This window comes from Acanthopagrus latus, chromosome 2 (assembly GCF_904848185.1).
Source record: "Acanthopagrus latus isolate v.2019 chromosome 2, fAcaLat1.1, whole genome shotgun sequence".
In the NCBI taxonomy this organism is placed as follows: domain Eukaryota; kingdom Metazoa; phylum Chordata; class Actinopteri; order Spariformes; family Sparidae; genus Acanthopagrus; species Acanthopagrus latus.
Window position 1 is genome coordinate 21,839,760 of NC_051040.1, and position 16,428 is coordinate 21,856,187.

At 43.9% G+C, this 16,428-nt stretch overlaps 1 protein-coding gene across 12 annotated transcripts in view; it reads right to left on the reverse strand.

Moving 5' to 3' along the window:
* The window catches only part of kirrel3b (kirre like nephrin family adhesion molecule 3b), a 165,838-nt gene that overhangs the window by 21,058 nt on the left and 128,352 nt on the right, over positions 1–16,428 (reverse strand). For all 12 annotated transcript variants that reach the window (XM_037086813.1, XM_037086802.1, XM_037086759.1 and 9 more), the window contains 2 exons: positions 7,646–7,751; positions 114–262 (listed from right to left, as the gene is read on the reverse strand). In XM_037086813.1, the coding sequence (XP_036942708.1) occupies positions 114–262; positions 7,646–7,751 (255 nt within the window). The remainder of the gene's footprint in view (positions 1–113; positions 263–7,645; positions 7,752–16,428) is intronic.

The window sequence follows — 16,428 nt, forward strand, 5'->3', positions numbered from 1 at the left end:
GCTGTGGTGGCACCGGCTCTTGGAGCAGTAAAAAAGTAAATGTCCATAGCGGTGCTACATCACGTCGCTGGCACAAATGAAAGGCGTGCAGTATCGCTGAAGGAGCCACTCACAGTAGACGTCGACGTTGCGGCTGATGTTGGTGCTGCCGAGAGGGTTGGTGACCTCGCAGGAAACCGGCTCTGTGAAGAAGGAGTGGTCCACAATAACCTCATACGTGTCTCCAGAGACCTCCTTGATTATGCTCCCTCCTTTGGCCCACCTGGTGAGAGGATTAGAAGGCGCGGGAAGGAGAGACGGTGAGAAATGGAAAAAAAAAAAAAAAAAAAAACTGAGGAAAAAGGGGAAAAGGCATTAAGACAGGTTTTCACACATGCTTATGTCAATAGCATTCTTTTGTGTGAATAAATCATAATTCTGGGGGCAGGTTTTTTTTTTTTTTTTTTTTTCTGTGCTGGCTTCAGCATATTTTTGTGGCAGCCCTCCATGCTGTGACAAGCTCCCTGGCGACTCGGAGCAGACAGCACGTTCCTCATTACGGCAGGCAGAGAGTGCGGCACAGAGTGCCAGCTAAGAAAAACAAATCACAGAATGATAAATGGGTTGCTCCCCCACCTATGAAGACGTTGCTTGACACGTACTGTATTGCAGGCAACAGCTGATGTTAATAAATTGACACGGGATCACATAAAGAACATCTGTTTGTGTTTGTGAGTGATAGCTCCTGTGACAGGGATACAGACACTCCCCACATATTTAGGTGAGACTTTCAGGATGTCAGAAGTGACGGTGCACCGCTCTGCGTGGCGCGGATCGCTCTCTGCTGCTACAACAGACGAGGCCCATTTATAAAAGCTGAGCCAAGGCATCTGCGGATGTCTCAGGTCTCTTTGGGAAGTTTAGACGGTGCTGTGGGACATGCAATGCATCATGCATCTAAACGCTGCCATCCTCCACAATAGAGACGTGGCAGCATGCTGATGTGGCAAATGGAAACAATGACGACGGAGCCGGCGCCTGTCTCCGTTTTATATTCCTGCCAGTACTGAGAGTGGTTTCCACGGGATAGGGACCCCATTTGTTTTCCATGACTAAGCTGGCCCCATGCTTGACTGAAATGCTATCATTTAAATGAGAACAGATTACCTCATTCAATCAGTAAGTGAAGTGAAGCAGAATTCTAATTGGGCTTCATGGGATTTTTTCGCTGCTTTTCTCCGGCAGTAGGACTTTTTTTCGAGTTGTGTTCCTGTGTGACAAGGACACAGCTAAGAGCCCCGCAACACCTGTGTTTCCAAAAATGTTGAAAATAGGGCAGACGGGTGTTTTTGGCCTGTCTGATCCAGTAGTAGAAGTACTTATACGGTGTCTGGGTGCCTGTGTGTGTCAGCGAGTATGAACAGATGCAAACCCTAGATAGCCTTGGGACAGAATGGAGTTTATCTGTAGTCATACATATACATCTCACTCTGTCAGTAGCAGGATATCATATCACCCCAGTATCGGCATGGGAAGTCATATGTCTACTACACATGGGGAGATTAAAAGCATGTGAAAACCGTTATGTTAATATCAATGCAAATATCACTGTGAACGTCTCCGCCTCTGTTTGCATGATGATGATGATCAAGATGATGATGATGGCGATGATCACGGTGATATTAATTACACTGGCGATGGCTGTTGAAAACAGTAATGACTATGATTAAGACGATGACAACAGTGGTAACGGCGATGATAGCGGCGATGACAATAACGAAGATGATGATGATCATCACGAAATGAATTACACCAGTGATGAGTTGGTGCTGGAAACAGCACTTGACGAAACAATCTCTCAGTAAGGTTCCTTTTTGTAACTGCTGTGGCGCTTTCTCTCGTATGACACAAGCTTCGCCGGCAGATAGTCATACAGAGTCATACAACTTAAAGAAAAGTAGAAGTTCCAATTTTCAGTTTTTTTTTTTTCTTTTTTCGGAGCACTTCGGGGACTCCAAGGTCGTTCCAGCTCTTGAAAACAGCAGCGAACAAAACAACCTTTCATGATGTTCCATTTTGTGGCTGTTGTGAAGCTTGAGATCACATCACAAGCAGTAAAAAGTGCTCTGGAAAAATGGACGACTGGGCCAGCACACACTCTTAGCTCAGTGATCGGATAGATTTTCAGTGATTTCCAAAACGACTCGTGGCGCCGCTCCCAGACGATGACTGTTGCAGCGCACAAGCGGCAGGAATTATGTTGCACAATTGCAGTTCGGTGAGGTTTAGGAAAAGATTGTGGTTTGGGTTCAAGTGAATGTATGACTTATGTAACTTAACTTACAGACATTACACACCTAACTGATGTTGTGTGATGTCAGTTTACTGTGTTACTACTTGCTGTTGTCTTCTGGTTTCACATGGGACTTGTGGTCTCCATTCATCCTACGTGGACCCTGTCGCTCTTTACACATGGCCACCTGACTTCCTCCTTTGCTGCCATCATTTTGCCATAAAATGTCCACGAGAGCTCGCAATGAATCAAACTATGGGATGTTATAAGCCGCTTGCATAGTTGATCAATATGGTTGGATTACTGATGACAGGCAAACTTTGATCAAGAGCTCCAAAACACTTACCAAATGGATATCTAGCAGACCTTACTCTGCAATATACTGATGATGGTTCTGACAGTTTTGACCATTCCTGAGACATCAAAAAACATGCACGTGTACATATAGTTTATCGGTATCAGCCAAAGTTTCCACCTACGCTTCAGCAGCTCATACTGTAGGAGTCGTAACGGGCTGAGCGCAGATGTTTGGGCAGCCGGATGCTCCCGAGTGGAGGTTGCGGCTGCCAGATTTGGGAGCCCTTGACAGTGTTAGAGGGAGCGGAGACAGAATGCCGTCGTCCTCGGGGAGCATGGGAGCTCTGTTGGGGTGTTGGGCCTTGTCCAAGACTCATGTCTAAACATAGCTGGCCCAGGGTAACACAAACACCTGCATTCCCTCTGGGAGGTTAGAAGGGCCAGCGCGAGCTTACTCAATAGCTGACTCACTTTACACTGCTGTATCCTATTCAGGGATTTGATTCAGCCAAAGGGTGTGAATCCCGTACGCTAGACTCTGTGTGTGTGTGTGTGTGTGTGTGTGTGTGTGTGTGTGTGTGTCTACGCGTGCGAGTAGAGGCGAGCTGTGTGTTTTTGCGGGTCTGTAAGCTAACACCGTTATACAGATAAACAGGTTTGTTGTTAATGGAAGCCCGGGATGAAGGAGACGTGGGGCGGGGGGGAGTTTTGTATTCACTGAATGTGATTAAGGCAATAAAACAGTAACAATTAAATTAGGCAGGTATCTGTGCCATCAGCATCGAGACCCACAGTAAATCAGGCCCCACAGTTATTATCAGCATGGTTAAGCACAGCGCAGTGCAGCTCCTCTCTGCTTTACATGCATATTGTAAGTGATGACTGTTGAATTCTCAGCGGAATATAAAATAAATATGCAGGGTTTAGTAATGGCATGCTGTGATTTCGACATGCGCATACATTACCGGGCTAATTAATGTTCTGCCAAGGAATTGGAGTAAACAGATATGTACTCATACGTGTGTACCATATCTATCTGAAAACCAAGACAAGTGTCATGATGGCAGTAAACCTGAAAAAAGAAAATAGAAGGTGGGCATAACCTCGGAAATATACAACTTAATAAGTGACTTTTCTGTGGGGGATATTTTTTTTTTTTTTTTTTTACTTCTAGGATATTACATTTTTTTCTCAACTTTTCAGGGTTATCTGAAAGTTTCAGGTTGTTAAATACTTTTATGTGCAGTCTTAACTTTTCAAGGTAATTTCCAACCTGTCAGGGTCTCATTGATTTGTTTGCAGGAACGGCGCACATTAATCTACAATTTTGCAATTATGCTGTCAATTACTGGAACCAATTACATTTCAGGTGTTGCGCCCCGGCACTTATGTCCTTTTAAATAAAGCAACGCGCTAAAAGGAGTTGTTGTTTTTTTTTTTTTACTCCACTACACTTCGTTCCTTCGCACTTTTTTTTTTTTTGGTGTGTGAGGTGGCATCTGATGGAGGCATAACAATGTGGCGAGGGAATAGGAGTCTTGTCCAAAAAAACAGACAATGGCATGTATCAATTAGCTACCTCCACAGTTTGCAACGAAAGAAGAGACGGTGATTATAGTGTCAGTCAAAAGCAAACAAACAATCCAGCAGCAGCAACAACAACACTGAGAGTTGGAGTGTGGGGAGGATTGGGATGTAATTTGCTGCAGTTCCGTGCGAAAGGAGGGGGGGGTTTGTTGTCGCTCTGCGCACGGTTGTATGTGCAGACGAGGGACCTGATTTGCTTTGTTTGTTATTCTTTCTCGTCTCTCTCGTGGGTTCTTGTTTGGGATCTGAGGAAACCCTCTGTGTCTTCATCAGAGGGTGGTTGAGTGATAGTGATGTATGCCAGTTCGCCCTCCTACCATTCTAAACAGTAATGAAGATGTTCCGACCCACTCGTCTTTCCCTCTCAGAGACTGTTGATCCCCTGAGAGCAAACTGCAACACATGCCCATTACTCTTACCTCATTCACACCATCAGCACCACTTTTATCTTTTATTCCCCCCCGCCTTCACACCTCCAGTCCGCACCGATCCTCTGACTTCCTTCCTCTGTGCTCTCTCCTTGAGCCGTGCTCTGGCAAAGGTTCAGGTATCTGTGGGGATATATCTTATTTCCATCTTCACGTTTAAATTCAGATTTATTGAACCCGCGTGGCAATCACCGGGGGTCGCAGGCAGCAGAAACCACCGTGCTTTTTCGACTGGTGCCCCGTACTATCTTGGGTCTGTGTCTCAAGTGTCCATTGAGTCGGAGGATGGCAAAGTGGCGCAGTGCACATTGGGAATGGATGGCTCTCTTGAGGATAGAAAAGAGGCCATCCGTCTAAGAACTACTCTGTCCTTGTGCCGTATCTGATCTGGGGTAGACGGAGTGTATTAGCACTGAAAAATGGCCCCACACTGCTTGACCAGCTTCCTGCTCTCCTCTGCGATATTGCTCTCTAGAGGGGGAATTTGTGGGGGGCTGTCCCTAGTCGAAGTCTCTCAGGCAAGCATTATGAAGCCTAAAAGTGTGCTGTCTACCATGTCCTGAGCTCCAATGGCGCACGGGAGTCCTGAAGCGCTTGTATAAATTGCAGATAAATCTAAATGGGAGACTGTGAAACTGGAGAACCGGTGGAGAGTATAACCTTGAAGTATCAAACGTTATTAGTCTGCGCGGATATTATTTAATCCTACGGTGGATTGTGTCAATGACAGAGAGCCAGGCGGGCGAGAGAAGGCGAGGCAGAAGAGAAAAGGGAAGAAATGAATTACATAAAGGGAAAGTTCAACCTCCAACCTTTTTTTCACTCTGTAGTTTGTCAAAGTAAAAGAAAAAGTCATCTCAACAGGCATTGCATCTCAGCTCTTGATACCCCGGGGAGAGGTCTGATTCTCGCATTGATCCAGTCTCATAACAATAGAGGTGAAATCCCTTTGCAGGTGCAATAGACGTCCTGTCTATGCCGTGCACCTACACAATCAAATAGAAACCTTGTTTTCCACAATATCGCTGCCCTCCCTCCCTCCTTTTCTTTTTCAAAAGGGCAGAATCCATCAAAAAAGCAACATCTCTGTTTTGCCACCTGTGAGTGTGTTGTACATCCATTTCATTTCCCAGTACCATTACAAGATTCAGAGCTGGCCAATTCCCTTTGCTATCGATTTCGTTCCATTTTTTTTTTTCCCTGCCGGGTTTTTAAAACCTCCCACCCAGAAAAAAAGCATCTCTTGACAAATCGCTTCAGAATTACACTTCTAGATGACCGTGCGAGATTTTATAAGGATAATTACTGTTCATTTTGTGGTTTCATCACAAATACAAGTGTCGTAGGATAAAATATGAATGGGTTGTTAACAGGATTGCAACTAAGAACGCGCCCATTAATAAAAGACAATGGGCGGAAGGCAGCATTAGATATTGTTGAAGAAAAGAAATACATTACAGTTATTTCTGTTTTTGGTCAAACTTGACTCAATAAGTGCCAGGTCATTTCATTTACAACCGCGTTTTCGGCGGGGTTGTGAAGTTGAATTGCAGTATAAAGGGAGGAGGAAATGGGGCTGCTTTGTGTACTTGAATTCAGCCTTATTAAATCATTTTTACTTTAATTATTTGAATACAAGCCAGCTTTCAAGGACTCTTGTACATATTGGATGATTCTGCAGTGCACAATTTATGTGAAGTGCCGATATTGGGCCAATGCAGGTAGCAGTTTACTGCAGCAAAGTGGAGAGTTGGACTGCGCAGGTTGGGGCGGCGGATGGTGTGTGTGGATTTTTCGACTTTTATTTAGTTTAACGCATAGTTTGGCATAAACACACTTTTACTAGCCTTAATCTAGGTGTTAAGCCCAGATAATGTGTATAGAAATATTTCTTGAAATGTTAGCGTTTGTAGATTAAAAAGAATAATTCAAGAGGAAAAACTCTCTGATATTGAATATCAGCAGTCTCTGTGGCGATAAGGGTGCTGAACGCGCGAGGTCCGGAGGGTGAGTATCGATGCACTACGTGAGAGGTGTAAGGGTGTTCTACTTGTGCAACAGCCTCAGAAACCATTGAAATCCTCTGATGTGTTTTTATATCTTTTGCCACTCAGATTTTAAGTTAAAGCTAGAGACAAGGTGAAAAACCTTAACATGACATTTCAACTGAAAACATGCTCTCGAAACTGCTAGAAATGCATGCAGGAAATAAAAGTAAATACTGCTAGGGGGTCACATATATAATGCGAGGGTACATAGTAATCTTTAAGTTGACTCTTTTGCCACATGCTTTATTCTTAAGAAAATAGAAGGTGGGCATAACCTATAGTAATCTTCCTTGGCCTCTTGGCCATGTGTCCTCTTGAGTTTAGTTTACTGCCCTATAAGGACTTTGTTTCTGTCCCTCCTCAAAATGTTCTCTGGGCTTGAACAAAAACTTAAAGTATGCACTGTACACCGCGTCGACCATCACTGCACAGCACACACATAAAAGCACCGGCAGAGCCCTGGGGGGAAACCTGCCTTTTCTTTTATATAGTGTGGAGCACAACCTAATCTCAGAAAAGCTGTAATCTTGACAGCTCCATCAGATGTCATGCACATTATGTTTCCATCTTTCCTCCAACACACTGTTGGACATTTAATGTTCAGGGGAGATGATATGACCACGAAGCAAACAGCCATGCAACAAAACACTGTATTGCTTTGCTGCAACCCAGTGGAACATGACAAGGTTTCCCAAATGATCTTTTCTGTTCTGTGTTTTCATTAAATCTTGCGGCATGACGGTGTTCCATTGTTTGTCTGTTCTTCATTTCAAAAAGGTGCTGTGGGCTGATTAGATGACATCACACCATCTTATGAAGGTGTCTGGTCATGATTAATGCTATCAATAATGAAGTGTTGAATCAACTTAATGTGTAAATGTATCATCCACAAGCGTTAGTGATTACAGACGACCTCATTTAAAGTATGTAAATAAATCTTTTCTTTCCAGTCTGCATCACGGGATGGTTTCGTGTTTCACTGTACTCCAGCAACATTTCTATTGCGATCTCACCTGTAGAGCGTGACAGGAGGGTTGGCCTTTGCAGAGCAGTGGAATTTCACGAGGTTGCCCTCCAGAACAGGCTGAGGCTCCACTGAGAGATTGACAAGTGGGAGATCTGGAAAAAGAAAAAAAAGAAGAAACATTCAGACAAAAAGACAACCAATTACAGGGCTGGCAACCTCATCAAACATCCTGTTGTGAACTGTGAGCCTGAGACAAACACTATATTGTTGACATTTACTGTGGCTGAGTAAGGCTTAGAAAGAAAAGAGAAGCCTAAAACAAAAAAAAAAACATTGCAACCTCAAAAGGAAAACACCAGCCAAACACACCTACATGCAAAATACATTCTCTGTTTTATTAAGGGGATCTACATTTTCCACCATATTTTTTTTCCTTGTGACCCAAAACTGGAGACCTTTTATGTTGCTGTACCACACATATAGTACTTCAGGTAAACATGTCTCCCTTAAAACCACCAGGGATTATCTCACAATACGCTGACAGAACCGTTGTGACAACTCATCACAGTTTGTGGCAGCCTTTTCTCCCCAATAACAGGCAATTACTCCTGAATAATTTGTTAACTCCCTGCCACCCACCTAGGGTTTAGGCCCAGTTGTTGAATAACATTCCGGTGTATTTCACAGGTGTGGGAGAGAACACACTATTTTTAACAATGGTATAGTGCATATTAACAAATCAAAGGAAAACTTGACTTGATAATGAGTTTTGGTAAATAGTAATTTGGAAAACAGCGAATTGTCCATAGCGCAAACCACTGCAATTAAAACAATGAGCAACCCTAGTGATACAGTACAATTAAAACAGTTCTTGGAATAACAAGCACAGAGATTATGCAAATTTAATAAACAACTTAATTTATCCTAATTGACAAAGGTGGGATCCTTTTTGAAGATATGTGTTCATTTCCATATCAATCCGGTCCCATGTGGAACAAACAGCTATTTACCACGCAGACTCGGGGAATGAATTTCAAGTAGGTATATCTACAGCATTTGTTGGGGGCTGCACTGGCATATGTTGTGGAGAGTTTCCGACGCAACAAGGGGCAACAATGGACAAACTGACCATGCTGACCGGTAGTAACTGTAATTTTAATGGAGAATCAAGTGGATGGAGAGTTTCCCCATTTTTACAATTATAAATGTTCTCATTATGAGTTAGCTTTCAAGGAAACCAAACCCCACCCAAAGCATTGTCCTTCACAAGGGCTTTTTTTGCTATGGATGATGGATTGCCGTATGTCATGTCATACGTTTCATATCAATATTCCAACAACATGTGTCATGTCACGTTCAGGTTACACATGTATGAGCTGATCTTCCTGTCGGGAGGAGGAGGGGATGGTGGTGAACCTACAACAAGGTGAGACAGCTGCCAAGTCAGAGACCACTGCTGGAGATGGTATTTCAATTTCATTGAAACGTATTGATTTTTCGATGACATTTTCCATCCTTGTTTGTGAGGACACCACCAGGGAAGATAAAACACAATCCTCTACTAAAACTAACCTAAGTGGTTTTGAACCTAAACCTATCCAGTCCATAAATTCAGCGTTGTGAAAATACAGAATTTAAAGGTGCAATATGTAAGAATTACGGCAGTATATCAGCAGACTGTTGACTGTTGTCAACTGTGGCTGCTGTGAGCTAATTCACTCAGTTAGCTGTGTCAGCTAGCAGTCCAGACTGAGAGCTCGGAGCACCATGGAAGTGTTGGTGTTTACAGCACTAGCACAAGAGCTTTGGACCAGGATGAGGCTAGCTGGTTAGCATGCTAAACATGCTTTGCAACAGTGCATGCACCTCACGGCATCTAATCTAATGTTATTTCTCAGCTGTTGATAATTTTAGTGAGGTTTTGAATGTTTTCAACCCACATTCGTACATATTACACCTTTAAAATTGAACCTGAAGAAATTTAAATTGGCTTGTAAAACTTCAACATATCCATGGTTTTCAGAGGCGTATAGTGCCGACATTTATTCTGGTAATTAGGTTGATTTTTTTCCACATGATGGGCTAATATATATGTCTGATCTTGAATGTAACACACACTCTATAGTCTGTACCATTTCATCTCCAAGAATGAATGTGATTTGTTTTTTTGTTTTTTTTCATTCATATTTGACCCTAACAACATGAACTAGTGCTAAAAAAAAACACCTAAAATCAAAAATAGGATGCAACTTCAAGAGACTCAGCCTCCACAGTGCCATAGCCAGTTTGCCATTTGTGGATCCAGTGGCGTGCTGGTAAGGCATCATAGGCAGTAGATTAGTCACGTGGAGTGAAAAGCTGGTTTGGAGTTTGATGCTGGTGCAGCCATCTGTTTCAAAGGTGCACTCATGCTATCTGCGCTGTGCTCAATAACACTAATGTACTAGCTAGGGACCGTGTGGTGGGCCAGGAGATCCACAAAGAATTAAAGAAGCACACAAACACTGCTGCAGTGAAGCCAAACAACACCGTGTACAGCTATGTCATTCTGTGTGAGTATGTGTGTGTGTGTGTGTGTGTGGGCATGAAGTGTAGGGAAACTGCTTTTTACCCTGTGGCTGCGCAGATGCTCTGGGCTGGCTCAGCTGCCACAAAGCCCCAGAGAGGGGGGTGGTCCAGGTGCCACATTCCTCCCAGCTCTCTCACTCGCTCTCTCACACACACACACTTGTACCATATTCCCCCATCAGCAGACTTATACCCCTCCTAGACAGTTGGCCCCCCACCCCTCCAATCCCCACCCCAGCCCCCACCGACCACTCTACCACCTACAAATCCGTGAGCTCCACCTGTGCCAGTTCTCCCCAGGCCAGTAAAGCAAACAACAACATTGTGGACACAGGAACAATGAAGGTGCCCAGCAAGTGTCTCCAGGTACTGAGATTATGACTGTGTGTTTGCAGGAGAAGGCACATGTTTGGGGGGGGGGGGGGGGGTAATATTTGTGCATAACAAAGGGCATGTGAGTGTGTGTGATAGTGGAAGGAGAAAACTATCCACGCCTTGAGCAGCACTGTTAACTGCCCAGTAGGTTTGTATTGCATCCCGAGCAGGTAATTGTGTGGACAAAAACGCGGGGTAGAGGGAACCTCAGAGGCAAAATGACAGATGTGGCAAATGGTGAGGGTGGTAATAAAAATCCGACAAGAAGCTGGAGAGTAAAAAGGCAGAGCAGACATAAGAAGAGTGCGTGGGAGATTTTTCGAAGTCTGTGTCTGTGCTAATAGACACAGAAGCTAATTGTAGAAGCTGATTCACGAGCCTGAAAGTGTTGCTGTAATATACTTTTCAGTCATGCCAACCTTTTTTCCTCTGGTCTCCCCGCCAAGAGACTTCTAAGGACACGAATGCTCATTACTGTCAACCTGCCGACTAATTAATGTTCTTTTCAAATTGATAGAGGGCTAAAAACTGACCCGCCCCTTAAAAAGACCTCCGTCCCTCTCAGCGAGCGGTAATGGCCTGATGACTTTACATCCATTTCTAGGTCAGACGAGCGGTTTTGTTTGTAGATTCAACTCCCCGAGGAACCGCCAGCAAAGACAGCCGTGGGAGCAAAGGCAACCATACGTCTCCCAGCAAAGACCTTAGGTGTGAATCGGGGACTGACGCATATCTAGCCTCTGACCCGTCGGATACGACAGACATCCGCTGTATAACAAAGTCCAGTTTCCACTTTGATGTATAAATGCATGAGTTGCTGGGCAAATGCATTTGAGGTATCTTATGATGGCACATCATTATGCAAGACTGTTAATTCCCTAGATTTGTCAAGAGAGTAGTGGCGAGAAACAGGGGAGGAGGAGGAGGAGGAGGAGGAGGAGAGCTGGATGGATAGAGGGGGAGAGTGGGACCGATCGGTGCTCCAGTGAAAACAACAGGATGTATGGGCGGGGTAGCGTTATAGTTGGCCGACAGCTTTTGATCGGTTAGTTCAAAGTGGAGACCAGATGGTGTTTTTGGAACAATCTTCCAGCTTCTCTCTGTTTCCTGGAGATAGTGCCAGCACAAATTGTTTTTCCCTTTTCTTAAAGCTCAATTTCCAATCTCTCCGGGTCACTGTTCTCCAGTAGGACCAGCCTCCAACTCCAGGAGTGTCGGCTGCCTCTGAAGGATGGGGAAGCTGTTCGTGGGCCGTCCGGTTATGGCTTCTAGCCTTAGCAATATGGCTGCGCTGTCGTGTGGCAGGCTGAGAGGAGTACTTGAGGGGGGAACAGACTGGAGGAGAACCTGAGGTCCAGCATATTGATAATGGCATATTCAACGGTGGAACTGCGAAGGATTTGGTTTGTTTAATCAAGGCAGATGTTCTGCGATTCATGCAGCTTGCAGCACCCCTTCAAGTGTCTAAATGTGTGCAGGAGCATCAAAGTTGTGCCACTGATTCGATCGATAGTACTCTAATACTCAGAGCACTGGAAGTATGATATTGAGAAATGTCTGCAGGCAGCCAAAAATATAAAACCACAGGAGATAATTCAGTTTGGCGGCATCATTATAACTTAATCTAATGTACACAAAAATGTGCTTTTTATTGCCCCCGTATCCTCTTTCCCTCTCACTTTCAAATCCTTCCTTCTGTCATCTGCCTTCAGATGAATTTCCCATTATCTGCTTGATTAAGCAGGGAGAGCATGTAGCTGCTACCAAAAACAAATCCTCCCCAATTGCACATCTGCATGTTCTTTATTAATTAGTCTCAACAAATGGCATTCATTTTCCTCCCACATGGCTCAGCTTGTTTGCAATGCAAACACACGGAGAACCTTGGATTTGCGTCCCCAGCGCATTCATTTGCGACTACTTGCTTGAAAAGAGTGTGTTTCTATGTGGGGCAAAGCTCTGCGGATATCCAGCTGGACTAGAAAAAAAATATTTGAGGAATATTTTAAAGTTGTGTGATGAGTGGGATTCGTGGGACATGAAACTGTGGCATCAGAATGATATTCCATCGCAGTGGTTTTTACGCCAGGGGGTTGGGGGGGGGCTACTGATTTAAGTCCAAAGGGCATAATACAAGTTAAGTTATGCTGCTGGAGAAAACAGCATCAGGGGGTAGCCACCCCTCTGCTATCAAATAATTACAGTCGCTAATGGCCTGGTTTGGACAACTGAAGTCAGCAGTCTATCCAGGGCTCTGTATAACCTCTGTTGGCTCTAAATCCCCCTCATTTTGGCAACATCACCAGGACATAGTGTATTTAGATGCTAATTTGTCTAACCCTAGGTCAGATAACTCTATATGAACTTCTGTGGGAATGAAAATGCTGAGGTGGATGTAAGGCATGAGCATTAGAGTGACGATAAAAGAAAATACCGTCGTGAAATGCATTGGATTTTAGGCTGGTTTAAGCTGTCGAGCAATGTGCCGGGCCGTGTTCAGATTACGCTCATTTGGCTCGCTATAAGGACGGAGCAGAGACAGAACGGGCGACTGAGCGTAGAGGTGAGCGGAATACGAAATGCTGAGAAGGGCAGACGGGCTGAGGAGATTTTAATTACTTTTGTTGCCATTAGTATTATCTCACTAATACGGTCAATTACAAAACTCCGGGCAAAAAGAAAAATAAATGAGACTTTTAATTCTTAACACTGGGACTTACATACAAAGTGACGTGAAGTAAGAGCGGACTGGCGTTTATACAGGGGGCGTAAACGCTCGGTGGACATCATTCACAGTTTCAGGAGAAAGCTGCTTATTTGCTGTGGATGAGAGCATCAATATCAATCTAATCTCTGTGCGTTCAATACACAGCCAGCATGCAGGGTGTCAGAGAAATATTTGCAATGCGTTAACCTTGTACCCAATAGCTGTCAACTCATAATCTTCGACTTCTTGTTAGGAAAAGGGAATTAAAATAATGAAAAAAAAAAAAAAAAAAGGAAAAGGCGAAGCTCGTACATCTGACCGTCCACAAATTCAACACAATTTTTTTCTTCCCCGAGACTGCCTGCTTGAAATTCATTGCAAAGTGTGATTTTTTTTTTTTTTTTCAGCAAGGCTATTGGAGGTCGTTAGGTCACACTCTCCACTTCTGACTTCATACCCCTGCCAAAAAAAAAAATGAGGAAAAAGTTTTGCCCAAAGATCAAAGTAACTCTTAGGCCAGCAAATTCTAATGTAACTCGGTCAGATCTCGGAAGGACAGACGTGGTTGCATTGTGCAGTCTAGCTTCAGTGACTGTATCCGACCCTCACCGGGGTCCCACTTAGACTAAGAGCAACTGTTCACCGGGGAATACCATTAATCCCCTCTTCTTTGTTAAGGGACTGCAGCACCGCTGAAACACACACAAAGGGCTATGGGATGGAATTTATAGTATGAGGTAAATGGGAAAATCAAACCTGACAATTTTCCTATATCTGTGGAGAACTATCTATTTATCAATTATCAAAATCTTTACCTTGAAAACTGACACCTCCCTTTTCAATCCTCTACCAAAACATATGAGTCGATTAACTTAATTTATATTACACATCACAAATTTAGTCTCTAGCTCTGGCAGGTAGCACTTCATATGCGGGGATGACAACTACATGGAAAACACTGATTTAAATCAGGACCTTTTGAATTACCCAGTCTTAATATACATAAGGACATTTTGCTATGACACGCGACACCAGTGACGACTTCACTGGCATGCCCATCTTGAGTAAAGCACGTAGACGCAGAGATGGGAGCACATTATCGTGCACAGCCTCGGACAGCCACAGAACATACCGTATGTTCGCGGCAACAAACCACGTTATTAGTGTGCCGCAATTCCTCTCTCCAGTCACTCCGACCACGCGCCGCTTTGATGGACATGAATTACGGCCACAACTGCCCTATCATCCGCGGCTGAAAGCTTGAGATGGTGCCTATTACGGAATATGAGAACATCCGCATTTTGAGTGATGAGTACCAAACAAGACTTCAAAGCCGCGGGGTAGAAATTTGGTAATGTTTGATGATCTCCGCCTTTACAAGGGCCAATTCCTGCTGAATGTGTTGTATAACAGCGCTGGCCTGGCTACACATTTCTTCTCTGGGCATTCGACGCTGCCATAATTATGAAGCCCTATTGTTAAATCCTGACGTATGACCGGTCCTTGCTGTAGAATAGACGGGGACACCCAAGCACTATTGTAAAGAAGAGATGGTCAAGTATTACATTTCTTTCTCAAGCTGACACGGAGCGCCTGGAGGAACCATTGCTTTGATAGGTAGGGTGATGGCTTACACCCCCTTTTCGAGAAAGGCTCACTAAGAAAGGTGTATTGTGAGCGGGAGAAATTGAGGTATGGTTTCTGTTTCTGCTGCTTTAAAAAGGAAAATACACGTTCTCCTCTCGGGCCTTTCTCTACAGCCTGGCGTGGCTTTTGACTACAATATGTTCCATTTATTACAGTGTTATTATCAAAATTGAGTGAGTGGCAAAGAAACAAGGAATTAGTAGTGAGTTCCGGTAATGTTTGCCCAAGTTAAGACCAAACTATTTTTGTGAGAGACTATGACAGGACAAGGTGAGGATAAGTTTTGAGCTGTTATTGTTAACTGGAATAAAGGAATGAAATGATAATGAAATCTTCCATGATCATTTCATTAGTCTTTCTGACCCTGGTGGTATCAGGACAATCAGGGATATCCACTTCACCCGCCATGTTATGTGTTGTCCCATGCAGATGTAGCATTTGCCGAAAACTTTGCCGGCCATCTAGGGACAATTTCCTTCGGATACACTTGGAAAATGATTCACCCTGGTCCTGAGACTCAGGGCGCAGCTTTGTGTGCTGCCTTGTCTGTGTGACAAAAAGCATCTTCCCATCAATAGTTACAAAGCTGTCTGGTCCTTAAAGGGGTGGAGGTCAAGTCTCATCTGCCACTCTTCCCCTTGCCAGTGTCCCATCATTTATTCATCCGCCACCTATTTTTATTGAGACTTGGCGCTACTCTCCAGTCACCTTCTTTGCGACACACTGCGGATCCATGTTTAATTGGTTTCCCGATTTTCCGACCTCATAATACCCTATTTTCACAATGCTAGCATGGTAATTGGAATTTTATCAGTTGCAAATGTAGATATGAACATGAGTAATTGCAGGAAACCCAGCTCGGAATACCTTTGTTTACAAGATAAAACACATAAAATGGAACTGTAATTTGAATACAAGAGCACATCTCTACCGTAGAGATGTATTTACTGTATGTGTTTAGTGTATTAGACGTGCCTGCGGCAGCACTCCACAGCTCAGTGTTTTCACTCGAAGCGCAGCATCGGCGCGAATTTGCACCAAAGCGAACATTTTTGTTTAAAAAACATGTGGTATTTCAGGTGCTGCGGTTGAGCCAGGAGCCTCGTAATCGAATTAGGCAGCATTGAAATTAGGCAAATTGATACCCAACACGAATGAATCAAAGTTCAATTACAGCATGTTTCATTCCAGGAGCAGCTTAATTTGGAAGTGGATCTTAGTGAAAAAAAAAAAAAAAAAACTCCGGAGGCTCTGCTGAACCGTGCTGAACACTTTACCTGTCAAGTCTGAAGGGGGGAGGGGGGAGATGGAGGGAGGGAGGGAGGTAAACGTGAGGCTAAGCCTTGTGGGAGACAATTTGAATCTCGACAATTAGTCTCTGCTGTCGCTCAGTTTGATCTCACACTGTGAAAAATGTTGTCAGGAGCTTTAATTGTGTAAAGAGCACATTTTGGAATGCTAATTACACATCCGCCGCACTCATTTTTCAGGGTTAAATCGTACATTCAGAGGCGAGGATGATGCTATGATGG